The following is a 26,199-nucleotide window of genomic DNA, read 5'->3' as shown; positions in this document are numbered from 1 at the left end:
TCGTGTGAGGAAAATGCCTGAGAGAGGCAAAGGACTCTCGTCCCATAATCCCCCGGTTCCCCCTCAGCGGTTCCCCATCACTCCAGCGTTTGCTCACGTTTGAGTGAGGGGAGTCGTCCTGGTTATCTTTTTTTTGCCACCCGTGCGCGACTGCGCAGCAGAGAGGAAGCCGGGCTCGCCAGCAGAGAGTCAGAGCTGCGCTAGGGGGAGTGTTTAGTGCACTTGCCGTGGTCGTCTCTCACCGGCACCAACTGCTGGGCCGGTCTCTCTCTCTCACACACACACACTCATTCAGATGCAAGCAGGCAGGCAGGGAGGCGTGCGGTTTCCCCGGTCCTGCCCGACGCTCACTTGTCCTGCAGGCTTTGGGGAGAAGCGCGCCCGCTTGCCTGCCGGCGAGGAGAAGATGCAGCCGCAGCTGAGCGTGTGAATTTGGGCGCAGCGGAGCTGGGCTGGCGCTTGCGGCACACGGGGCGAATCTGAAGGGGGCTCTTCTCGGCGAGGATGCCCGGAGCGGCGGTGGCGGCGCCGGCGGCCGCCTCTGCTGGGGGAGCGGTGACAGGCGCGGGGGCGGAGGCGGCAGGGGGAATGCTCCCGCCTCAGGAGGCGGCCAAGCTGTACCACACCAACTACGTGCGGAACTCTCGGGCCATCGGCGTGCTCTGGGCCATCTTCACCATCTGCTTTGCCATCGTCAACGTGGTGTGTTTTTTCCAGCCGTATTGGATCGGCGACGGCGTGGACACCCCGCAGGCGGGCTACTTCGGGCTCTTCCACTTCTGCACGGGTAGCGGCTTATCCCGGGATCTCACCTGCCAGGGCAGCTTCACGGACTTCTCCAGCCTGCCCTCGGGAGCCTTCAAAGCCGCCTCCTTCTTCATCGGGCTCTCCATGATGCTCATCATCGCCTGCATCGTCTGCTTCATACTCTTTTTCTTCTGCAACACCGCCACCGTCTACAAGATCTGTGCCTGGATGCAGCTGACCTCCGGTGAGTCAGGGGTTAAAACCACACCTTGCCGGGGCGTATGAGAAGAAGCTCGGACGTCCGAACAATGCTAGCGGTGCAGTTAAGTAATCGTAGGCTCTGGATGGAGTTAACGGCCTCACGCCCCCCCCCTTTATTTTTTCTAGTACTGTGTATTACTTCAGAACGTAGTAAGCCAAGCCTCCTGCTCATCCAGCTGAGGGGAGCTGGCACCACTGAACAGCAACGGCACCAAAAATTACCGGGGGGGGGCAGACACCAGAAAAACATTTCTGGGGGGGGATACAGAAGGGGCAAAGTATATTTCTAGTTGACTGAGGTATACTAGGTGGGGGGTGAGCTCCTTCTTGGGGGGGTTGTCCCCCGTGCTCCCCCTTTGGTGTTGCCCCTGCCACTGAAGTCCCTCTGACTACCAAAATGGTAGAAGCAGGAAGGGGAATGAAAAAAATCTTACATATATCCAGGTGCAAAATGCACCTAGGGAAACCTCTGTGTAGGGAAAGCTATTTGCAAGTAATATACCCCACAAAAGGGCTTAGGTAGTCTTTTTGCCTTAGTGGGAGTGATGGGGAGAAAGTTGGGTAAATGTGATTCCAAGAGGAGCCATGGTTTCACATGTTAAATATCCTTGCAGGTGAAACTTAATTGCGCTGAAAAGATCTCAAGGGATGACCAGAGGCAAAATGCTGTCCAGAAAGAAGGGAGTGTGTGTTTGCACGCAAATTGAAGTGTAGGAAAACTTTGTCGCCTTGGGGAAATTCTTGCGCATGTTAAGGGATGCTTGCTTGGGGCTTGAAACCATCCCTAAGAACGAAAAGAGTTCTGGAGGTGTTTGTATTGTACTGTGGCCTTACATATAGGGAGAAGAAACAACTGCTGCTCTATACCTGCCCAAAGAACTGAATGCAGGAGACCTTGCAGTAGCAAGAACAACACTTTAGCACTTGGTGACAAATCTGCCCTCTGGCAGAGGCTGGTACTTAAGTAAAGGTCACAAAGAAATGGTAATGAGGACCTTGGGGAATGCTTGAAAGAAATTCCACAAGACATGTGAAGTTGCTCTGTTCTTGAGGTGCTCATGGTATAGCTTTCAGTGGCATTTGCTGTGACAAGGGAATGCTACTTCCCAACAGGGTGAGGTCTTGTTTTCATGTTGAGTTGAGGTATAGCAGGGACTGTTGAAGTCTTCCCACACTTTTGTTGTTGCAAGGTTTTGTTTCTCCATTTGGTAGTACAGTGGGGGGGGAACCTCTATAATTGCTTCCAACAATTGTGCGGCACAATTCTATATATGTTTGTTTGGGAGCAAATCCCAGTGGTGCGTAGCCGCAGGTAAGTGCACACAGGATTGCAGTCTTAATCTGTAGCTCCTATGTGAGCTGTTAAGTGACTCTTTGAAAACTGAAGAGATAGCAATGTAAAGTCTATGATTTGAATAGATTCCTGACTGTCTTCAATCTTTCTTTATGCATTTATTATATTTAATATTCTGTGAGCAAGGCATTCTTTCCTTCCCCGTTTTATCCTCTCCACAACTCTGTGAGGTAGGTAAGGGGGTGACTGGCCCAAGGTCACCTAGTGAGGTTTATTGTGATTGAGAATTTGAACCTGCATCCAAGTCCAACGCTTTAACCACTACGCTACACTTCCTGCTGTTCCTCCTTTCTAAATGAAGCTTAATCTTGGATAGACAGAGATGGTAACAACTGTGTAGCTAATGTGACAAAAGAGGGCAAAGGAAAAGCTGAAATCCTAATCCATTTCAACCCCTAAATACCAATACCCTCTAAGAGGGTAGCTGTATATAAATGAGGAGGAAGGTATGGGTCCAAATCTAGTTATTGGGATGTCATAATTCTGAATCAGATTGTGGCCAGTTCAAATATGGACAGTATTTTATTTGCTTGTTAGATTTATACTCCAACTTTCCTTTAAAAAAAAAAATGCCCAAGGTAGCTAACAATAAAGAAAGAATACACCAAATATGAGGAATTGATTGGTTATCATTATGATATAACCTTCTGGGTAAATATGTAACATGGTGTAAATCTGCCCTTAGAAAATGCCTAACAGGATTGATTTTTAAAATTATTTTTCTAAAAGAAAGGTGTGGTGTAATGTATTGTTATGTGCTTTTGAGTCAATTACGACTTATGACAACCCTATGAATCAACAACCTCCAATAGCATCTGTCGTGAACCACCCTGTTCAGATCTTGTAAGTTCAGATCTGTGGCTTCCTTTATGGAATCAATCCATCTCGTTTGGCCTTTCTGTTTTTCCCAGCATTATTTTCTTTTCTTGTGAATCATGTCTTCTCATGGTGTGTCCAAAGTAGGATAACCTCAGTTTCATCATTTTAGCTTCTAGTGACAGTTCTGGTTAGTTTGTTCTAACACCCAATTATTTGTCTTTTTCATAGTCCATGGTATGCGCAATGATCTCCTCCAACACCACATTTCAAATGAGTTGATTTTTCTCTTATCCACTTTTTTCATTGTCTAACTTTCACATCTATACATAGAGATCGGGAATACCATGGTCTGAATGTTCGTGACTTTAGTGTTCAAGGATACATCTTTGCATTGAGGCCCTTTTCTAGTTCTCTCATAGCTGCCCTCCCCAGTCCTCGCCTTTTGATTTCTTGACTAATGTCTCCATTTTGGTTAATGACTGTGCCAAGGTATTGATAATCCTTGACAAGTTCAATGTCACTGAACACTGACAATGTTCAATGTTCAACAACATTCTGTTATTAGTTTAGTCTTCTTGACATTCAGCTGTAGTCCTGCTTTTGTGCTTTCTTCTTTAACTTTCATCAGTATTTGTTTCCAATCATTACTGGTTTCTGCTAGTAGTATAGCCTGCATATCTTATTGATATTTTTCCCTCCAATTTTCACACCTCCATCATCTTGGTCCAATCCTGCTCTCTGTATGATTTGTTCTGTGTACAGATTAAACAAATAGGGTGATAAAATATACCCCTGTCTCACACCCCTTCTGATGGGGAACCAATTGGTTTCTCCATATTCTGTCCTTACAGTAGCCTCTTAACTTGGTTATGCTCAAATTCAATTTCAAGGGGAGGGAAGAGATAAATGAGAAAGCTTTGAATTTGCTGGGTGGTGTCCTAGTTTCAAAACAGAGGTATTTTGGCAGAAAGTGGGAGGAGGAGGAATGGAAATCTCAGGGCAAAGAAGGCAATAAACAATTTTTGTTAAATAGAAAGGCTGATTTATTTGGAGAAAAGACAGTCATGTTAAATACAAGTTGAAATCCTGCTTCGTCTTCTTCTAGAAAGAACTCCTAAAGATGCCTGCTGTTGCTGTAGGAATTATGTGGTTAAAATCAGAAGGAAATATCTCCAAACTATGTGCTCATGAGTTACCTATTGGAAGTTTCATTCAGCTGCTGTATTTAGCCATGTAGTAGAGATTTCTATAGAGATGTATGCTCTGCAAGCTTAGTCATTCAGAAATGTTTGTTACTATTATAAATTGTGATTTTGTATAGATATCATGTATATTTTATAGACACTATGGCTTTCTTGACCTAGGCTGATCCCATTTAAAATAATTTTGGAGCTAATATTATCACTTAAACGCAATCAGACTTGATTTCATTTTAGACTGAGATTAAATTGTAGGACTAATCAATCATATGCAACTATTTTCCTAGGTAAATCTATGTGTTACTTTTGTTTTCAATGTAATAATTTTTATTTGTTTATTGTATTTATTTTCTGAGCCACCCAGAGAAATTGTAGTGGGGTGTTTATATAAACTTCAAGAATGCATGATATATACGTCTTTATTTTTTGCATTTCTAAAAAGTGTCCAAATGTGCTATCCAGTTTCTCTGTTCCACTTTTGTGAAGAACCAAGAAGGCAGTAATTAGTGCTTCTTTTAAGTTTACCTAATTTTGTAACCTGGACAAGGATTTCATAATTGGGTTTTTTTTTAGTCAGTGGTGGAATTCAGTGGACATGTACATTTATTACGTGTGGGGTGGCATAGCAGCATGGGATTTGTTGTGTTGAAGCATATGTATGATTGCTACACCTTCATGTTTTTTGTGCTTGCAGGCTTCCCAGGATACAGGTATCTTAACTTTAACACTAATAATGCTTAATGCACATTAATACCTATAGCATGAAGGCATCCTCCTTTCTTCCTTGATGCAGTGGGATTGATGGAAAACGGATGGATTTCTATAAAGCTGCCACATCTTCAGAATAGTATTCTGCACTTGTAGAAGTGCTAGTTTTAACTTAAGTTCCACTTCTGATCAATACCCATAGTGACACTAGTTCCAATTGTATCATTATGAATATTAAATATATAAGGTCACTTGTGCCTTGCTTGTGTGAATCACATTCGATGAATGGCTGCATGTTCATCAAGGTTGTTTTCCAGTTTATGTTGAAGTAATTCAAGTGATTCTGCAAGTCACTCCTCTGTATAAAACATGATGCAGAAAAAAGCAATACACATTGCTATATTAGAGATGTGTCTGTGAAAGACCTTACTGAAACCATTCTTAGGTGGTCTCAGATCAGTAACTAGATGTTGATAACTTGTTTCCTCATGTTTGTGATCTGTCAGTGAATTCAAGAGCACTGTTTTGAAGTAACACTGCATCATGATCATTAAAATTTCCTAACTAATTTTATTAAGAATGTATCTAGCTCTGTATTGCCTGTTTAATGCAGACTATTTTTCACATACCAGGAATGGACTTGGTGTAAAAGGAAACATTTGTTCTATATATGATAAGCCAACTTAAGGCAGTAGTTCTACTCTGCTGTCAACTTCATAACTGTATAAATGGCTAACACTTTTTTCTTTTTTAAAAATTGGCTTTTTTATATCTATAATCTTTCTGCTTGAATTTTTATCAAAGTCCTCTGTATGCATACAAGAGCTGAGTAAATGATTTGCATAAACATCTTTCCAAAAAAATAAAAAAGGTTAACATTTTCAAAGCTGCAGCCATGTGTTTGAAATGACTGGAGGGGAAACAAGCAAAAGGTAAATGCTATAAAAATGCAGCTCTTTGTTGTTGTTGTTTAAGTGACCACATAGTATTGTGGTCTTACTGTTTTATCTGCCAGAATTTTGTGAGCAGACTATTGTGGAATAGCATCATTTTAGTTATAAATTAATTAAAACCATCCTTGGAATATTCCAAATGCAATAGATCCTATGGATTTGTATGTTTGATAAGGGAGGGGGAGGAATGAGGAATTAATTGCTTTGAAATTAAGAAGGCAGTGTTTCGATATTGTTTCCTTAAGATGAGCTCTAATAATTTTTCTGCAGGCTGTTCAGGTTTTTCAAAATCTAGCTTTCAGAAGATCATATGCAATTACATGCAATTTTAAAATGTGAATTGTTCAAACATAGCTGAAAATCTGCATACATAAACAGACAGTGTTGCCTGTTTCCAAGCTATTCACATGAGAGTGGTAATAGTGTTGTATATTCTAGTGGGTTGCCATACCAAAAAGGTTGGGAACAGCAAGTCCAAATGTTAATCCATCAATTTATTGTCCCATGAGTTTTGGAACTTAAGTCTTTGGCAGCCATCAGTTATGCATAACAACTGCAAGTTTGTCTATTTTGTCATCATTACTTAAGGCATCAGAGCAAAAAAAATTCTTAATGCCCCTGTCATTGTGGATTTCTTCTGAAATATACAGCACTTACAAAGTTATGCACAGTTCTTTTATGGGAATGGAAGAACACCAATCATCTGATTTATTATTTATAAATATATTTGTATACTGTTATTCATTTAAAAACATCAAAGTGGTTTTCAACAAGTAAAAAAACTCTGTACAGTAAAAACATTAAAAATACAGTAAAAACAAAGGTCAGCTATTGCAAAAAGACATTTTCCTAATTGCCTACATAAGCCTGGTGGAACAGAAAAGTTTTCAGCAGGCATTTAAAGGCTAAAACAGAAGGTGCCTGCTGAATTTCTGTTGGCAGAGCATTCCAGAATATTGGGCCTATGACGCTAAAGCCTCACCAACTGAGGGGACAACCAAAGCCTCTCCTGCAGATGATATCAGTGATCAAGCTGGAATATAAGAGTTCAGGTGGTCCTTAAAATATCCTGGACCTAAGTTGTTCAGAAAATTGTAAATTAATACAACCTGGCTTGGTAGTGGATGGGCAGTCAGTGCAGATGTTTTAAGAGTGGAGTCACATATTGTTGGCCATGTGCTCCCATCAGCAGTCTGGCCACCACATTTTTAACCAGCTGAAGCATCCGAACCAGGGTCAAGGGCATCCCCACAGAGAGTGCATAGCAGTAATCCAGCCTTGAGGTTACCAATGCTTGGACTACAGAGGTCAGGCTAGCCTTGTCCAGGAACGGCTGTAGTTGATGAACCAGACAAAACTGGTGAAAGGCACTCCTAGCCATAGAGGATACTTGGGCCTCTAGGGACAAAGATGAAGCCAAGAGTATCTCTAAGCTACATACCTGTTCTAACACCCAATTATTTGTCTTTTTCACAGTCCATGAAAATCTCTCCTCCAACACCACATTTCAAATGAGTTGATTTTTCTCTTAACGCTTTTTTCACTGTCCAACTTTCACATCCATACATAGAGATCAGGAATACCATGGTCTGAATGATCCTGAGTTTAGTGTTCAGTGACACATCTTTGCATTTGAGGACCTTTTCTAGTTCTCTCACAGCTGCCCTCCCTATTCCTAGACTTCTTTGATTTCTTGACTATTGTCTCCATTTTGGTTAATGACTGTGCCGAGGTATTGATAATCCTTGACAAGTTCAATGTCCTCATTGTCAACTTTAAGGTTACATAAATCTTCTGTTGTCATTACTTTAGTCTTTTTGACATTCAGCTGAAGTCCTGCTTTTATACTTTCCTCTTTAACTTTCATTAGCATTCGTTTCCAATCATTACTGGTTTCTGCTAGTAGTATGGTGTTGTCTGCATATCTTAAATTATTGATATTTCTCCCTCCAATTTTCACACCACCTTCGTCTTGGTCCAATCCTGCTCTCTGTATGATATGTTCTGTGTATAGATTAAACAAATAGGGTGATAAAATACACCTCTGTTTCACACCCTTTCTGATTGGGAACCAATCGGTTTCTCCATATTCTGTCCTTACAGTAGCCTCTTGTGCAGAGTATAGGGTGCGCATCAGGACAATCAGATGCTGTGGCCCCCCATTTCTTTTAAAACATTCCATAGTTTTTCATAATCTACAATAATGGAATCTTGGGAATATGAGCACTGAAGGCTCAAGAGCATCACTGATAATTAAGGAGTGTATGTTGACTTTCACCATACGTTTCATAGGCAGTTTCACAGGCAGAACAGTAATCAATCAAACGTTCCTGATTATGCATTGCACATTCAAATGAAGATTAAAGTGTGAGGTGCAGATATCATAATTTCTTGAGAAGGGCCATATGAAGTTGCCAATAAGTAATCAGCTCTGTTGAATATGAAATGTAAAAGGCTGTTTCAAACTAATTTGTAAGGTCACTCCTGCAAGAAAACTTTCCTGGCTTGTTTGTGAACTCAATGCAGAACACATTTTTAAAGAAAATATTATTTCTCTCTGTGGGTCCTTGAAAATAAGATTTCTTTGGTTCTATAATTTGAACGTAAGTCCTGCACAGAAAATAACTGATTGTCCTTCTGCATTGTATGCTCCACATTTAATGACATTCTCATATAGCACAAATAATATAAGAGAAGCTTGAATATGCTTTTTAATGTCATGTGTGAGATCAGCCTAAGGACATGTTTTTTGATTAAAGCATAGCTTTGTGTGTGGTCCAATTTGCTCTCATAATACAGCAAAAAGCACAGTAGAGCCTGGTGAGGAAGCCACAAAATGTTTGCTAACTTCAAACATATGAATGCTGAGTCAGACCATTGGTCTATCTGTTGCACTTGGGTCCTGCTTGCGGGCTTTCCACAGGCCTCTAGTTGGTTAATGTGAGAACAGGAAGTCGGACTAGATGGCCCTGTGGTCTGTCCAGCAGAACTTTTATTATCTAGCTCAGTGTTGTCTCATTTGACTGGAAGTGGCTTTCCAAAGTCTCTGCTAGCTGCCTTTCTTGGCAAAAATTCCACGATGGGTGTCCTCCACTCGAGTGCATCATGTCCCGGTACGCAGAGAACCAAAATGCACTTAATGTCCTTACAGTATAGAAATCCTCCCTCTACATGCTGTTTGCTTATCATAACTATAAAAATGCCTGCTATTATTAATTAATGCCTGTTGAATAATATATTTCCTGCAACTTAACTTGTAAACTCTCTTTTTAAGAATAATAAGAAACTGTATGTTTCCCTTTTACAGAACTACAGTACTTTTTCTCACAGGCATTTCCCCCTCACTATAAGAGAGGAATTTCACTGGAAAAGTGTGTCTGAAAATACTGAGGCTAACCTCTAACCTAGTGGGAGATTAAAAGTTAATTCTATTGTGTAATTGCTAGCTTACATATATCAAAGACTCACGGGGAAATCAAATGATCAATTTATACTTGTGATATGGTCTCTCTCTGTGTGTGTTTCTCCATCTCTGCTTTTTTTCTAATTTTTAAAGTAGATTTCACACATCTCAAAGAATGTATTTTGATTGAAGTGCTTTTGTAATTGCTTCATGTGGCAAGGAAGGAACTAGTCTGAATCAACAGGAGTCAATATGTGAAGCAGACATATTTATTTATTTATTATACTTGTATACCGCCCCATAGCCAAAGCTCCCTGAGCGGTTTACAGTAACTAAAAACAAATACAATTTAAGATACATCTTTTAAAAAACAATTTAAAACACAATTAAAAAATTTAAAACAATATAAAACACATGCTAAAATGCCTGGGAGAAGAGGAAAGTCTTGACCTGGCGCCAAAAAGATAACAGTGTTAGTGCCAGGCACACTGAAGGCCCTCTCCCTTGTTGCCATTCTCCGAGCTTCCCTCGGAGTAGGCACCCAGAGGAGGGCCCTTGATCTTGAACGTAGTGTACGGGTTTGGTGTGGGAATCCTGGCTTGCACTGTCCCTGGCTTAATGCAAACTAGGACCTCTGTGCTGGCCCCAGAGTGTAATAAGCCAGAAGGGAGGAATGCATGGCTATGCTGTTGCCTTATAAAGCCATGGATCAATGTTCAAATGTGGCTAGACTGTAAGAGTCAAACTGATGCTGTGTACATACAACATTGTATTCTAGAACCAATGGCAACTGAGTACTTGTTTTTTCTGTATAGTCTACACACAATCTAGATCTATTGCATACTTTTTGCCCCTGAAAAGCGCTTCTTGTGAAACCGGTTTGATTCCGAAAATAAAAGTTCATTACAGATTGATTCTGCATTACCCCACCTGCCCAATGATGTTGTGAGTGGGCGTATACCAAGATCGCAATCACACTTCCTTCTTCATTTATCTGGGGCACATGTAGGAAGGAAAAGGCATGAATACCTAATCAAGGAGAGTGTTTTCAAATGTATATCAAGCAACCACATCCATCCTTGTGGACAGCAGGACCTAGAATCAATCTAGATTGAAAGCTACATGTTGAGGATAAGCACAGATGATTCTACTACATTTTGGGACTGCAGGGGGCAGGGCTAGCCCTCTGCCATGCATACTTTTCCTGCTTTTCATAAAGGCCATATAGGAATGCAAGAGACAGAGGGTGCAGGAGGAAGCAGAGGAGGCTATTCTACTTACTAGTAGTCAAGACCAGTGAAAAGGAGCCTGGCTATAGCCTAGGAGGAAGCTCTGAAGGTGTAACTAAACCTTTTTTAAAAAGCTACATTTCTCCCTCTAAAACTGCTAATAGCTCCATGGTGGGGGAAAAATACAGGTCTGCTCTGGGACTGTTAGGTTTGGGAAAGAAGCAAGATTGGGGAAAACAGTTCTGGGGAAATGGTTTAACTTTAATCCCTGGCTCCGTTATTGCCTTGCTCTAATCAAATTATCTCTCTCACACACTGTGGCTGTTTTACTTTAAAATAAAATTGAAAAATGTTGGGAGATCTGGTCATGGACAAAGGGCTCTAACACACAGCGGCTTTTGATACCGTCAACCACGGTATCTTGTTAAGCCGCCTAGAGGGATTAGGGATGGGGGGCACTGTTCTACGGTGGTTCCATTCCTATCTCTCTGGCAGGTAACAACGGGTAGCATTGGGGGATGAGGTTTCAGACCCTTGGCCTCTCACTTGTGGAGTGCCACAGGGTTCTATCCTCTCCCCCATGCTATTTAACATCTATGTGAAGCCACTGGGAGCCATCATCAGGAGTTTTGGGCTGCAGTGTCACCAATATGCGGATGACACTCAGCTCTATCTCTCATTTAAGTCCTCACCAGAGGTGGCTGTGGAGACCATGTCCAAGTGCCTGCAGTCCGTTAGTGGATGGATGGGCAAGAACAGGCTGAAGCTAAATCCGGATAAGACCGAGGTGTTACTCGTGGGTGATAAGAGAAGGTTGGGAGACATCGACTTGGTGTTTAATGGGGTAAGATTGCCCCTGAAGGATCAGGTCCGCAGCCTCGGGGTCATTCTTGACTCCCAGCTGTCCATGGAAGCTCAAGTTTCGGCAGTGAGCTGGGCAGCTTGGTATCAATTACATCTGATACAGAGGCTGCGACCCTACCTTCCTGTACAGCTTCTCCCGCGAGTGATACATGCCCTGGTCTCCTCTCCCTTAGACTATTATAATGCGCTCTACGTGGGGTTACCCTTGAAGACGGTCCGGAAACTCCAGCTGGTGCAGAATGCGGCGGCACGCTTGATTACGCATAGCCGTCGCCGGGAACACATCACTCCGGTGTTGATAGATCTTCACTGGCTACCAGTGGTTTACCGGGCCCAATTCAAGGTGTTGGTATTGACCTTTAAAACCCTATATGGTTTCGGCCCGGTTATCTAAAGGACCGCCTCCAGTATCACCAATTGAGCCGCCTTACAAGATCAGCCACGCAGGATCTCCTCTCGGTCCCACCGGCCAAAACAGTTCGGCTGGTGCGGACCAGAGAGAGGGCGTTCTCAGTAGTGGCTCCCACCCTCTGGAATTCCCTCCCCTACGATCTTCGACATGCCTCCTCCCTGATGAGTTTTTGACGAGCGTGAAAGACCTGACTCTTCAGGCAGGCCTACAGGAACTTTGAGCTAGATTAGTTTGTAATGTTTTAACTGATGTTTTGATGATAGTTTTAATGGATGAATATGGTTGTATTTATTGTATTGTACATTGTACTTGTTGCTGCTGTAAGTCGCCTAGAGTGTCCAAAAATTGGACAGATAGGCTACTAACAAATTAAAGTTTATTATTATTATTATAACCCATAATAGCAACAGAAGTTAAGGCTTATTTTTATAGTTCCTTTGCCTGTATCCAATGAAAGTCATACTTAGACAAGTCCATTGAGATACAGTATCAGTATATTAGTAGATGCTTGTTTGCAGCATTTATTTATTTTGGTGTTTGGATCACCCAGGGCTGCAAAGTATTTTAGTGGTCCCTGAGACTTGCAGAGCCTCATATAGATCCTGCTTCATCCTGGACAAGCCTAAAATCTCTGAGGCACCCCTGCATTGGCTCTGGATTCATCTGAATCCAGTACATGCCCCCGGTATTATATTTACATCTATGTTATTTTTATATTTATTGATGTTGAACAACGTTTATTACTTTAATTGAGTAGAATATTAAATGCCATCTAAGGCTGGTAAATATAAGTAATTGTGTTATGTAAGCATTCTGTCTTATTATACACTTTATCTTGTTGATTGTGTAATATAATAAAATATATAAAGCCAATAGAGATTCATGGAAAAAAAATTAAATGAGAACATGAGCTCTGCTGAATCAAGCCAAAAGTCCATCTAGTCCAGTATCCTGCTTCTCACAGTGGCCAACCAGATGTGAAGCCCACAAGCAGGGCTTGGAGGCAATAGCTTTCTCTTACTGTTGTTCCCAGCAACTGGTATTCAGAGAGATGATACCTCTGAACTTGAAGACTCCACATAGCTGTCATGACCACATTGACTTGATTGCCACAGGCTGCCCTTTATTGCATCCCAATTCAACAACTGAATACCCTAAACAGTATATTTCAAAGTAATATATTTCATTACCAGGTGGTGTTTAAGATGCAAAAGAGAGTGCTCTTTCACTAGCAGATATTTTCTAGGAACTAAGGATATTTTTCTATGTGCTTCCTTTCCATTCCCATATCCAAAGCTGCCGGTCCTTCTTCTCAGTGTGCCATTTTAACTATGCTGCAGATGTTTGTTACCTCTCCTTGCAATTTAAATTTGCCTGTTTTTTGTTGCTTGGCATAAACGGCTGTGGAGTTGAAATGTGCATTATTGGCCTGCCTTCCTAGCTTTGCTCAGTCCCCTTCCTAACTATGGAACCTAATCTTTTTTGGGACTGCATTTCCTGTACAAGCCCAGAGGTGCTGAAATTAGCCCCATCTTTTCTCAGGACATCAAACATCCAGCTTCTCCCATCTCTGCTGCTATAGGTGTTAATGGTTCACAGCATAATCCTATACAAATTGTATAATGTTTGTTTACTTAAAACAAATCCCATTGAGTTTAGTGGGGCTTACTCTCAGGAAACTGAGTATAGGATTGCAGTCTTAGACTGCATTGATGAATTGTGGGTTTTAAATTTTAAATTGCATTTCAGGGAAGTGGGATATAAATAACACTCTGTAGCTGAATGCTCGTGTCTATTGAATATCCCTTCTCCTCTACTCTTTCTGCCTACCCCATCATAGTGTTAACCTCCATCCCCTTTAACAGTGGTGATTCAGAGATTTACTGTGAGAACAGAGCTGTGAAATTTTGGTCTGTGTGCATAGTCCATGTACCAAGTTCAAGTAAGCTTACTTCACTTATTGACGCTCAAGATGTGAATGAGAATGACTTGTGCTTGGCAAATCAGAAATGACGTTGAAAAACCGTGGGGATCTAGATCTGACTGGTGGGCCAGATCATTATCTCCCCTATCTCCATGTGGGGCACGTTTGACAGGTGGCCGAGGTTGTCCACCTGCCAGTCACCTGACATTACAATGATGTCAGATCACCCTCTTTTGCCTGCACGATTTGAAATCAGTTGATTGTCAAGTCATGCAAATGCCTGCACAGGGTTTTGTAGGTGCTGTTGGTTGGTGTACCTGCAAAACTCTCTTTCCGTTGTGCCAGGTTACCTGATGTCTGATGTCATATTTGATGCCAGATGTAGGGCAGGTGGGTGTGGATTTGCTGAAATAGCCTCATGGGCCAAATGAGAAGGCTTGGTGGGCCTAAATAGGCCTGCAGGCTGGAGCTTCCCCGCTGCTGACATAAAACAATGTTTCTTAGATTTCCACTAGGAATTCATCTACTCAAATGAAGCAGTTAAATCTTTGGCTGTTACTCCCCCAGAGAAAATTAAACCCATGTATAATCTCAAACAAATTTTCTAATATAGCTTTCCAAAGTGTTAATTCAAGACAGTTAGATTAAATCCCAGAGAAGGAAATTATGGATTCTGTCTCTTGGCAAAACATGGGTTTGTCATCTTTATTTCTGATTCCATTCTCTCCATCCAGGGAAACTAATTACAGTTTGGCTTTGTTTAATGCATCAGATTGCTGGGGAAGATTCAAGTGTATAGTCGGCAAAGAGAGATGACTCAAATTTAAGTGAAATGTTGCAACAGTAAAGTTTCTTAAACAGGTGCTTATTTTCATGGGAAAAATCAGTATTTCAACTGAAATGGAAACTAAATGATGTCTCTTTATTTGAAAACCTATTGGCCAGTTTTAGATGGACTCCTTTTTTTGGCAGCTCTTTGACAGTTTTTATAAAACAAACTATGCTTAATGGCTCTATCCTTCTAGACCAGTGATCCTCAAACAGTGCGCCTAGGCACACTGGTGCGCCCTAAGAGGTGGCTAGGTGTGCCTTAAATATTATGAAAGTATATTTTAAAAATGAGAAGAAACCCATTTGTATAGGGTAAGTAATAGTTTTCTATAGTTTAAGTTATTTTTATTCATAGTTTAAAATATATTAATATATTTTTAATTTTGTACACGAAGTGCGCCAGAAAATTTTTATGTTTTACAGTGCGCCGCAAACCAAAAAAGTTTGAGAACCACTGTTCTAGACTTTTAAAATAATGGCTTCATGGCTGGACTCACATGGTCAGCTAAACTGAGTCACAGAAGATTGCTTTTTTGGCAAACAGTAGTTTCTCTCTTTTAAGAAACAAGGTTATGTTGCTTTTCTAGGAACGAATGTGCTTTAGTAAACTCATCCCTATAATAAAGCCATACCCTGTATAACTGCAGTCAACTGCAACTGCTTGGTGAGCCACTTTATAGCTAAACATGGGTGATGGGCCAGGGAGTTTTTTTTTGTCTTCCTCTTGCCTGTAATGGTGTAATCCAGGAGCAGCCAACATGGTGCCCTCCAGATGTTGCTCGACTACAACTTCCATCAGCCCCAGCCAGCATGGCTGATGGTTCATGATGGTGGGAGTTGTAGTCTAACAGCATATGGTGAGCACCATGTTGGCTGCCCCTAGTGTAGCTGTAGCTGACTGAGACTGGTCCTGGCAGTAAGAGGAAGACAGCAGAAAATGTATAGGAGGCACCACGCTGTATTTTTGTCTGCTTCCTCTTTCTTCAAAATTTAGCTGTGAAATGCTTAGGTAAAACTAGAAAGTTCTTCATTTGTCACAGTAGTGTAAATTAAGGCCATGGGATAGTAATCACTGCTCTAGCACTCTTCAGTATGGACAGGTAAACCAAACGGAGATCCTAAAAGACTTGTATTTTTTCTTTTCTGTTCATAAACTATAAACCAAGTATTGCATAGTTACCTTGTCTCTCTGCAAAGTTTGTTTTTCTCTTTCAAATCAGCAGAACTACCCTAGTGTTAGGCTGTGTTTTTTTAAAACAGATAATGGTGTGAAAGAGGCAGCTGTAATCATCCTGACTGGTTGATGTGCAATTTTCCAATGGCCCTTTTAAATTTTTATCTGTGAATACAGACAGTAGAGTTGGTCTAAGTCTGAGCATACAGCTGTTGCGGAGGAGGATGAGAAGAAGCAGCAGGGAGCAAGATGAGTTGTCACCTTCACCATCTTTTCTCACTGGTACTTTCACCCACTGGGCCTGGCCTTGCTTCTCCCTTCACAGAGGCTATCGGACTCAACTACCCTTTAAGGAAGAGCACACTGCTTGTGTGTATGCACACGTGTGCTGTCTAAGGCTTTCCTGTCATGGCGGGAATGATGATATACTGGCAGATTCCAGCACCTGGAAGGCAAGGCCCCTCTCCAAAGGCCAGCAACTTTTGGCTTCATTACAGCCACATCCAGGAAGGTTGCGATTCCAGACTGCCTGTTGGAGACCTAGGGCTGTTTGGAACTCTGAGGTGCCTTCTGCAGCATAGTCCATCTGCTCTGGGGATGGTGGTGTCCTTTGTACCCCTCCATTTGAACCTTAATGTGCATGGAGGGGCTTATTAGACACCAGCAGGTTTCTGCTAGGCCCAAGAAGGCTGAGGCCCCATCCCATGAAGGCAACATCCAGCTGCATTTTTGTAGCCACTTCTGAGAAGGGTTCTTGACATTTGGGAGCTAGCCAAACATGTAACTAAGAACTAATGCCTGGGGTTGCATCCCCCCACTTTTCTTTTTGTGTTGTGTCCTTTTTAGACTATATGCCTGAGGGCAGGAACTGCAACTAATGCAGACTGCAGCAGTGTGACTTGTGGCTGGTGCTGCCTTTCATCAACCCCCAACCCCCAGTGCTAAGGGAGCAGTCCTGTCTGCCAATATGCTACCCAGGCTAAGTTTCAGGTTTTGTTGTCAGCCTACAAAGCTAAACAAGTTGGGATCAGGATATTTGTGAGATCACCTTATTCTCTATATCCCTGCCTGATTGCAGTGGTCATCTGCATGGGCCCTCCTTGTGATGTTGTTGTGCCAGAGGTTTGCTCTGCAACTGTTCAGACTAGAGCAGCCTCCAGATGTTGTTGGACCACAACTCCCATCAGCCTCAGCCAGCATTGCCAATGGTCAGGAAAGATGGGAATTGTGGTCCAACAACATCTGGAGGCACACTGTTTGGGAAAGGCTGGACTAGAGCCTTTAGTATGGTCTAGTGCAGTGGCACCTGCACTGTGGAATATGCTTCCCCTACAAGTCTGTACCTAACTATCTGCACTCTTCTTTGTTTGCTAAACACTTTTTTATCTCTGCAGCCTTTGCCAAAAAGGCAAGCCTGTTTACTGATAGGAATTTGTTGACAGTTTCTATGCAAATGAGTTCATTTCTTTTACTTTTTGTGATATTTATTTTTTATTGTTTTTAACTGTATTTATGTCTAATTTTAATATTGTAAGCCACTTTATGAAGGGGTTTTTTTTGCTTTAAAAAGTGGCGTATCCTAAATAAATAAATGTATTATTTATATTTGTCAGTTTTTGGAAGCCTTTTTTTCCTGAAGAGTTGGGGTAAAAGTGCTTTAAATAAATAAAAATGCCCAGAGGGCTAAAGAAACTTTGATCAAAATGGCAAGTCTAAGGCTGAGTTACCACTGACTTGTAATGTTATAGGTGTGAGCTGAGATGGCTGGATGCTCCTCCACACAAAAAGTACTCACTTTCTATATGCTAGGACTACTTGTAGTGATGGTGGAACAATCCAGTCCTATGAGCTTTCACTTATAGCCTGAAACATTGCATAAGACAAGGCCTTAATTAAAACTACGCTTGAATTGCATATGGTCATCTACAGGTACTGAGGTTAGAAAATAATGAGTATGAAGCAACTAGGGTCCTTTGGAAGATTCTTAGCCTACCGTTGTGAAGGCATCCTACTAAACTTGCAAGTATCTGTTTTTGCTAAGTTAGCTTTTGTTTGTAAAAAAAGTGTATGGAGTATAATATATATTTAGCTAATGTGAGTGAGTCTCAGTGCAGATGTAATTTTCCAGATTTCTTCTGGCATATGATTGGGAAACTGGAAGTATCTCATGGACTTGTCTGTAGGTTCCACCTTTTCCCTTCTTGTAGCTCTTCCCTTTTTTGAGCTAAGCATACTGCCACATGCCTGTACTAACATTAGTACTAACCACAGCTAGCTTATAATCAGCGGGTTTGCAAACCAGCTTCTAATTGTGGTTGTGAATTCTGGTTTAAAGCTAACCATGGTTAGCACTAACATGAGTACAGACATAATACTGCACCATGATTAGCTTGGAGCAAAGGATGGGTTGGGAGAATTTGTATGCAGGAGAAGGAGCAAATGAGCAGAAGGAGCATCCCTGGTGCCCCAAGCCATGATTATTTGATCAGGAATGTTACATTTGCACTGAACCTCTCTCTCTCTCTCTCTCTCTCTCTCTCTCTCTCTCTCTCTCTCTCTCTGTGTGTGTGTGTGTGTGTGTGTGTGTGTGTGTGTGTGTGTGTGTGTGTGTACATAAGGTACCTAGTCTAGCCTTGGTTCACCCATTAAACAAATTCTATATCATGCCAGATCAGTGTTAGTTCGTGTGTGTGTGTGCACATGCATGTGTGTATGCTACTGAAAATGAGTGAAATTGCTAAAGGTAACTACCACAATTTATTGCTACTTGTTATAGTTCTAACTCTTATTTTAATCAGTAATGTAAATGTCTCAATTGCTCAATTATCTCTTGTGCTACATTGATGTCTGCCTGACGAGAATAGATCTAGATAGGGAGCATGCAAAGGCCTATAGTAAGCTTACCTTGAATCCATTAATATTCCATAACCAGAATTTCATTAATACTTTTATTTGTTTTTAGATGCTTGATTTTTTATTTTTTGCTTTTGATAGATGAATTATTTTCTTGCTTGTAAATAAGCATAATATATTTATGGCTTCCACATACAGAACAGGAACAGTCACTACAGACTACTGCTGACATGGCTCTTGGAGAATACATGTGCATCCTTTAACTGCTGGCAGCAGGGTGGTGTTCCTTGATCCTTTCCCTAACCATCCAACAAGGATATTTATTATTATGACCATTTTAGGGCCCGCTGTCATTACCTCAGATGGGCTCTTATGTTTTTCTGAACTGGTGCAGCAGCAGTAACATTCCCTTCATAGTTGGGGAGCATGTTGTGGGTTTCTCTGCTCCTCTCTCCCATATGAATTATATTCTCCCTTCCATGGTTTGTTTTAAACATGATGTAGCATTACTTTTATATTGGTGCTAACCAGGATTGCCCTATAACCAAGGCTTACAAACCCATCTGAAACCCTGGTATTCCCTGGCTAAAGGCACTCCTGGTTAGCATTAACCATACCAATACTACAAACGATGGAAGCAAACTATTTCATTTCATTTTCATTTCATTTATTTCATTTTTAAACCGCCCATAGCAAATAGCTCTCTGGACGGTGAACAAAACAAGATTAAAATACAATATTACAATAAAATTACAATAAAATCAGCAACAAGTTAAACGCAAAAAAAAATTAAATGAAACACATTGAACATTAAAATGCCTGGGAGTATAGCCAGGTCTTAACCTGGCGCCTAAAAGAAAGTACCGAAGGCGCCAGGCGTATCTCCACAGGTAGGCTGTTCCACAGTTCGGGGGCCACCACAGAAAAGGCCCTAGATCTAATAACAATCCTCCGGGCATCCTGATGAGTTGGTACCCGGAGGAGGGCCTTGGATATTGAACGAAGTGAACGGGTAGGTTCATAGCGGGAGAGGCGTTCCACAAGGTATTGTGGTCCCACACCGTGTAAGGCTTTACAGGTCAAAACCAGCACCTTGAATCTGGCTCGGAAACAAATAGGCAGCCAGTGCAGGCGGGCCAGGACAGGTGTTATATGCGCAGACCAGCGGGTCCTCGTTAACAACCTGGCTGCCGCATTTTGCACTAGCTGAAGTTTCCGAACGGTCTTCAAGGGCAGCCCTACGTAGAGCGCATTACAGTAGTCCAGTCTAGAGGTTACCAGAGCGTGAACAACTGAGGCGAGATCGTCACTGTCCAGATAGGGGCGTAGTTGGGCTACTAAGTGAAGATGGTAAAACGCATTCCGTGCCACCGAGGCCACTTGAGCCTCAAGCGACAAGGAAGGGTCAAAAAGGACCCCCAAGCTATGAACCTGTTCCTTCAAGGGGAGTGTAACCCCATCTAGAACAGGATGAACATCCACCATCTGGGCAGGTAAAGAGCTCACCAACAGTGTCTCAGTCTTGTCTGGATTAAGTTTCAGTTTATTAGCTCTCATCCAGTCCATTATCGCGGTCAGGCAACGGTTCAGCACATCAACAGCCTCACCTGAAGAAGGTGAAAAGGAGAAGTAGAGTTGCGTGTCATCAGCGTACTGATGGCAACGCACTCCAAAACTCCTGATGACCGCACCCAGAGGCTGCATGTAGATGTTAAAGAGCATGGGGGACAAGACCGACCCCTGAGGGACTCCACAATGGAGAGTCCAGGGTGTCGAGCAATGTTCCCCAAGCACTACCTTCTGGCGATGATCCACTAAGTAGGAGCAGAGCCACTGCCAAGCAGTGCCCCCAACTCCCAACTCCGCGAGCCTCCCCAGAAGGATACCATGGTCGATGGTATCAAACGCCGCTGAGAGATCAAGGAGAATCAACAGGGTCACACTCCCCCTGTCCCTCTCCCAACAAAGGTCATCATACAGGGCGACCAAGGCTGTTTCAGTGCCAAAACCAGGCCTAAAACCGGATTGAAACGGATCCAGATAATCGGTTTCATCCAAGAGCGCCTGGAGCTGGCCGGTGACCACCCGCTCCAGGACCTTGCCCAAAAAAGGGACATTCGCCACCGGTCTATAGTTGTTCAAAATATCTGGGTCCAAAGAAGGTTTCTTTAGAAGAGGTCTCACTACTGCCTCCTTGAGACTACCAGGGACTACTCCCTCTCTCAAGGAGGCGTTTATCACCTCTTTGGCCCAGCCGGTGGTTACAGCCCTGCCGGCCTTCACCAGCCAAGATGGGCAAGGATCAAGGGCAGACGTGGTCGCCCGCACCATTCCAAGCACCTTGTCCACTTCCTCGAGCTGCACCAACTGAAACTCATCCAACAATGAAGGACAAGACCGCGCTCTGGACACTTCAATGGAGTCATCTGTCATAACATCAGAGTCTAAGTCCCAACGGATGCAAGCAATCTTGTCCTGGAAGTGCTCCGCAAATTCGTTGCAGCGAGCTTCCGATGTTTCCTTAGTATCAGGAGGGCCAGAATGTAAAAGCCCTCGTACCACCCTAAAAAGCTCCGCTGGGCGGCAAAGAGATGATCTAATGGTGGCAGCAAAATATGACTTAGTGGAAGCACTCACCAAAGAATGATTACATCCGTCAGGAGTTCGCCTCCACCTGCACTCTAGCCTCCTTCTCTCTTGCTTCATCACTCTCAGCTCCGGGGTATACCACGGTGCTGTTTGAGTTCTGCACCGAAGGGGGCGCGCGGGAGCGATCATGTCAATGGCCCGGGTCATCTCCGCATTCCACAGATCGACCATGGCCTCGACAGGAGCGCCAGTGCTATCAGCCGGAAAAACTCCCAGAGCGCTCTGGAAAACAACAGGATCCATAAGCCTCCGGGAGCGGACCAACTTAATAGGTCCCCCACCTCTGCAGAGGGAAAGGGTTGCCGTGAGTCTAAAGCTCAGCAAGCGGTGATCTGTCCATGACAATGGAGTAGATGAAAAATACCCCACCCTCAGATCACCATCTCCATGACCAGTGGCGAAGATCAAATCAAGAGTATGTCCTGATACATGCGTCGGGCCAGTAGCAACTTGAGACAGCCCCATGGTTGTCATGGAGGCCATGAAGTCCTGAGCTGCCCCGAACAAGACAGCCTCGGCATGAATGTTGACATCCCCCAGTACCACAAGTCTGGGGGATCTCAACAATACCTCCGAGACTATCTCCGTCAGCTCAGCTAGGGAAGCCATTGGGCAGCAAGGTGGGCGGTACACCAATAGTATTCCCAATCTGTCTCCTTGGCCCAGCACAAGATGAAGACACTCCAAACCAGTCGCTGTCTGGACAGGGTGCTTGGTGAGAGAGAAAGAACTCCGATAGACCACAGCAACCCCGCCTCCCCGGCCCTCAGATCTACCACAGTGCTGCACCGAATACCCAGGTGGGCAAAGCTGGGAAAGAGCAACTCCTCCCTGCTCACCCACCCAGGTTTCGGTAATACACACAAGGTCGGCACCCTTCTCTACAATCAAATCGTGGATAAGGGGGGTTTTATTAACGACCGACCTAGCATTTAAAAGCAGCACCTGGAGATCCGAGAGCTGGCTGACAGTACAACCAACAGTCCTGTGGATAGGAGGAGAACCGGAACAAGGCACAGACACAACTTGTCTGGGACGAGTTCCCCTTACCTGGCACGTTCTCCTCCCAACGCCATACCTCCCATTACCCGTCACAACGTTAATTGGGGCCCCCGAAAATCTCCCTGCGAGGCCCAAGGCATGTTCTCCCAGGCACATCTTAAAATAAATCTAATACAGCAAAACACTTAAACAACATAAACACAAACACATTCACTCAATCTCATTCACACAACAACAGACAGACAAACAAACAAACAAATTAAAATACAGCCAAACTTATTGCAAGTTATAAAACGGAGGGGAGGCATTCCTGATCCCAAAAATAAAGCTAAAAGGTGATTAAAAGGTGTTAAAAGAAACATATGGTGGCGAGCTCCAGCCGTAGCGAGCTCTTACGCTGTCATCTTCATTATGCCCAGCAGCAGATCTTCCCAGTACAAGCAGTTCAATGAGAAGCGCAGCAATGATGGCAATCAAAAGAAGACAGGAGCAAACAGCAATAATAGCTCTCACTCCCTGGGCAGCTGGAACAAATGCTGTGTGTAAGAACCAAAGTAGCAGCCACAGCTGCTCTCTTTCTCTAAGCAACAACAATGTTCCTCTTCCTGTAGGCAAAAAGGTCTCCACACGTCCCTCAGTCCGCAGTCAACATATCCCTCCAAAGGGTAGATGGAAAAAATAAACCACGGCTGGCTAAGGTTCCTGGGACCCAATCCTGCAGGATATAGTGCAAATCAACAACAGCAATCCAACAGGGAGGGATGATGATCTTGTTTTACATTTCTTTATTGCTGTCGCCAAACTACAGATGCAAAGAGAGACACATCTATGTGGCATTGTTCTTCAAAGTAGAATCATTTTCTTTATTGAAGGGATGGGGGGAAAGGGAGGAGAGAGGAAATATACAAACCTTTGAAACTCCCTATTTCCTAACCATAGTGCCTCTTATAAATTAAGTAGTATCTAGAAGTGGTAATGGTGGGGAGTTTGCTTCTGTATGATGAGTGAAACATCTTTAAAACCTTAAGCATGGTTGACACCATTCTCCCCTCAACAGGTTCTGTACCATTAATAGTGGTGTGACAAATTCAATAGCTGCAGCTATTCCCAGCATGGAGTTATGGCTGTGGGGAAGATGGCTGTTGGTTTTCCTTCTTGACGCTTTTAAAGATGCAGAAACTTTATCAGGGGAACTCATAATTTTAACAATTGATGCAGCAACACTCCTAAACTTGAGTTCAGTGGCACATAAACATCAAACTACATTGATTTTTGGGGGGGGGGGTGCATGCGCACGAGCAAGGAAATAACATGTTAGATCCTTGGCTCCACTAACCTGACCTACTTTAAAACACCTTTTGTGCTATTCCGATATATGATATAGATAATATAATACACAGATCTTATCTGGGATATGCTCCCAGGCATCCTGAGCAACAAAGATAATCAGATAACCACTTTTTAAAAACCATTTACTGAACATCCAAAAATAAAGGCCTAGGGACAAACGGCCTCAAGATGGCAGCAAGAACGGTCAGAATGACCAAGGAACATCGAACGCAAATAATGGAACCTGAAAATGATCCAGTTGCAACACAAATTGTGGCACTTCAAACCAACTTAGTAAGGAAATGGCTTCAAGTCACTGTAAGAAAAGATTACCTCATTAACAAACGGGGTGGATGAAACAGCCAAAACATCAGTCAAAGTGCTAGAGATTGAAATTCAACATGTGGATGTGCTTAAACATATCATACATAGCCAGAGAGACCTGCTAAACTGCATAGACGGCCAGGAGAATCGGGGCCGTTGCTGGAATCTTTGTGCCTGTGGGATTAAAGAATGGCCAGGTTACAGGGACATTATTCAATTTTTAATAGACTGGTGGAAAAATATAATCCTGGATTTAGAAATCGCTGACTCTGACATAGAACGTGCCCATCAGAATCTGGGCCCCCACCCTAAGAATAATGCTTCTCCCAGGGATATAGTGGTGGCATTTTATGATTTTGCTAAAAAAGAAGCACTCCATAAAAGTATTCATGAAAAAGGCCAGATAGAATATGATTGATATCCAATACTTTTTTTATAAGACCTAAGCGCAGAAATGCTTCGCCGCTGTAAAACATTCCGTCCTGCCATAAATCTGCTACGGGAGGCAGGTATCAAGTACCGCTGGGACTTCCCATTTGCCTTGATAGTAGAAACTGATGAAATCCAACATGGAGCCGTAAATAAAATGAAGTGGTGAGTCTGCTAGCATTATTTAATATACCATCACCATGGGATGAAGAATATCTTGAATCTGATGATTTAATCAACATGGTTTTGGCAGGAGAAGATTGGAAGGCTTTTCCTCAAGTTACCAAATGCAGAAAACGCCAAAGACTTACCTACCATAGTTTCCAATCTTCAGAGAACCATAAGATTGACCTCTACAAAAAAGAAATAATTGCTAAGTTGTATAGTGACAACACCATTTATTTACAAAGGAGTTCTAAAAAGGAGGCATAATAAGGGAAAATAATCCAAATATGTACTTAAGTTAACATAGAATCCTTAAAGTAATGTAGATCCTATTGTGTTTGTTTTATAATATCAATTTGTAAGCGAGTCTTGGTGCGAAAGGTAAGCCTGTGTTATCCTCATTAAGGCAAGGGTTAGCGGAAGCAGGGGTTACCAGCGTGGTATTGTTGATATTTTTAGTATAGTTTGGAAACCCAGCAAGTCTTCATGCTATACAAAGCCCCAAAATTTCACCCCCCTAAAAGCGGGACTGCCTCAGGTAATACCCGTAAGCAGGGACATGTTCCCTGTCTTCATTTAGTTGGGCATGGGGGTTGGTTGGGGGGGTGAGTTTTAGGTTTGAAGGGGGAACTGGAAGTCATGGATGAGGTTTAAAGGTAAAGGTAAAGGTGTCCCCGCACTTATAGTGCGAGTTGTTTCCGACTCTTAGGGTGACGTCTTGCGACGTTTACTAGGCAGACCATATATATGGGGAGGAATTGCCAGTTCCGGCCCCGGCCTTTTTTTACCCCCCAGTATATGCTGGGTACTCATTTTACCGACCACGGATGGATGGAAGGCTGAGTGGACCTCGACCCCTTTTACCGGAGATTCGACTTCCTCCTTCTGTTGGAATCGAACTCTGTCCGTGAGCAGAGTCAGCTGTGTTACCGCCGCTTACCACTCTGCGCCACGGAGGATGGGGTTATACAGAGTTAACCTACGTTATGCGGTTCTTTAGGAACAGTAAGAGGAATATAAGGTTCTTCATAAAATATATATGTAAAATACCAGGTTCTTCATAAAATATAAATGACTGAATTTCATGCCTTAACATTGAATGCAAGGGGCTTGGGAGATGTTATAAAGTGATAGAGAGCCTTTGAATACATTAGGACTCAGAGGTCTTTCGTTGTTTTTCTTCAGGAAATCTATAAATCAAACATAAGCAATCATTTATTACCACATAAATATTTTGGCTCACAATTTTTGGCTCCAGGATCTACTTGTTCCAGAAGCCTGGGATTATTTTTGCTAAAACAATGGATTTTCAGGTTCAAAAACAACAAATTGATACAGAAGGCAGATATATTTTTATTTCTGGTTTACTTTATAATCATAATTTCACCTTTACTTCGATATATTTTCCTAACTCTAATCAATTTAATTTATTGGCTAAAGTATTAAAACGCTTCTTTAAATTTGCAGTGGAGGACATAATCATTGGTGGAGATCTGAACATGATATGTGATTTTAGATTAGATAAAAGTTATGGGCATCAAACAACCCATCACCAGAGCAAAAATAATAT

The 26,199-nt window shown here is 42.6% G+C and overlaps 1 protein-coding gene across 11 annotated transcripts in view; it reads left to right on the top strand.

Moving 5' to 3' along the window:
• LHFPL3 (LHFPL tetraspan subfamily member 3) overlaps positions 1-26,199 on the top strand; it is a 425,978-nt gene that overhangs the window by 61,542 nt on the left and 338,237 nt on the right. For 6 of the 11 annotated variants that reach the window (XR_009764489.1, XM_061640439.1, XM_061640437.1 and 3 more), the window contains exon 1: positions 9-991. The exons of 1 other annotated variant lie outside the window; for it this stretch is intronic. Coding sequence is in view for 8 of the 10 variants with exons in the window: in XM_061640439.1 (XP_061496423.1) it covers positions 505-991 (487 nt within the window). In the remaining 2 variants the exon portion in view is untranslated. Of the gene's footprint in view, positions 1-2; positions 992-26,199 lie in introns of those variants that run through there. 4 more of the 11 variants (XR_009764494.1, XM_061640433.1, XM_061640434.1 and 1 more) reach the window with 4 other exon arrangements.

This window comes from Rhineura floridana, chromosome 8 (genome assembly GCF_030035675.1).
Source record: "Rhineura floridana isolate rRhiFlo1 chromosome 8, rRhiFlo1.hap2, whole genome shotgun sequence".
NCBI lineage: Eukaryota > Metazoa > Chordata > Lepidosauria > Squamata > Rhineuridae > Rhineura > Rhineura floridana.
This window is presented reverse-complemented; position numbering and strand designations above follow the sequence as displayed.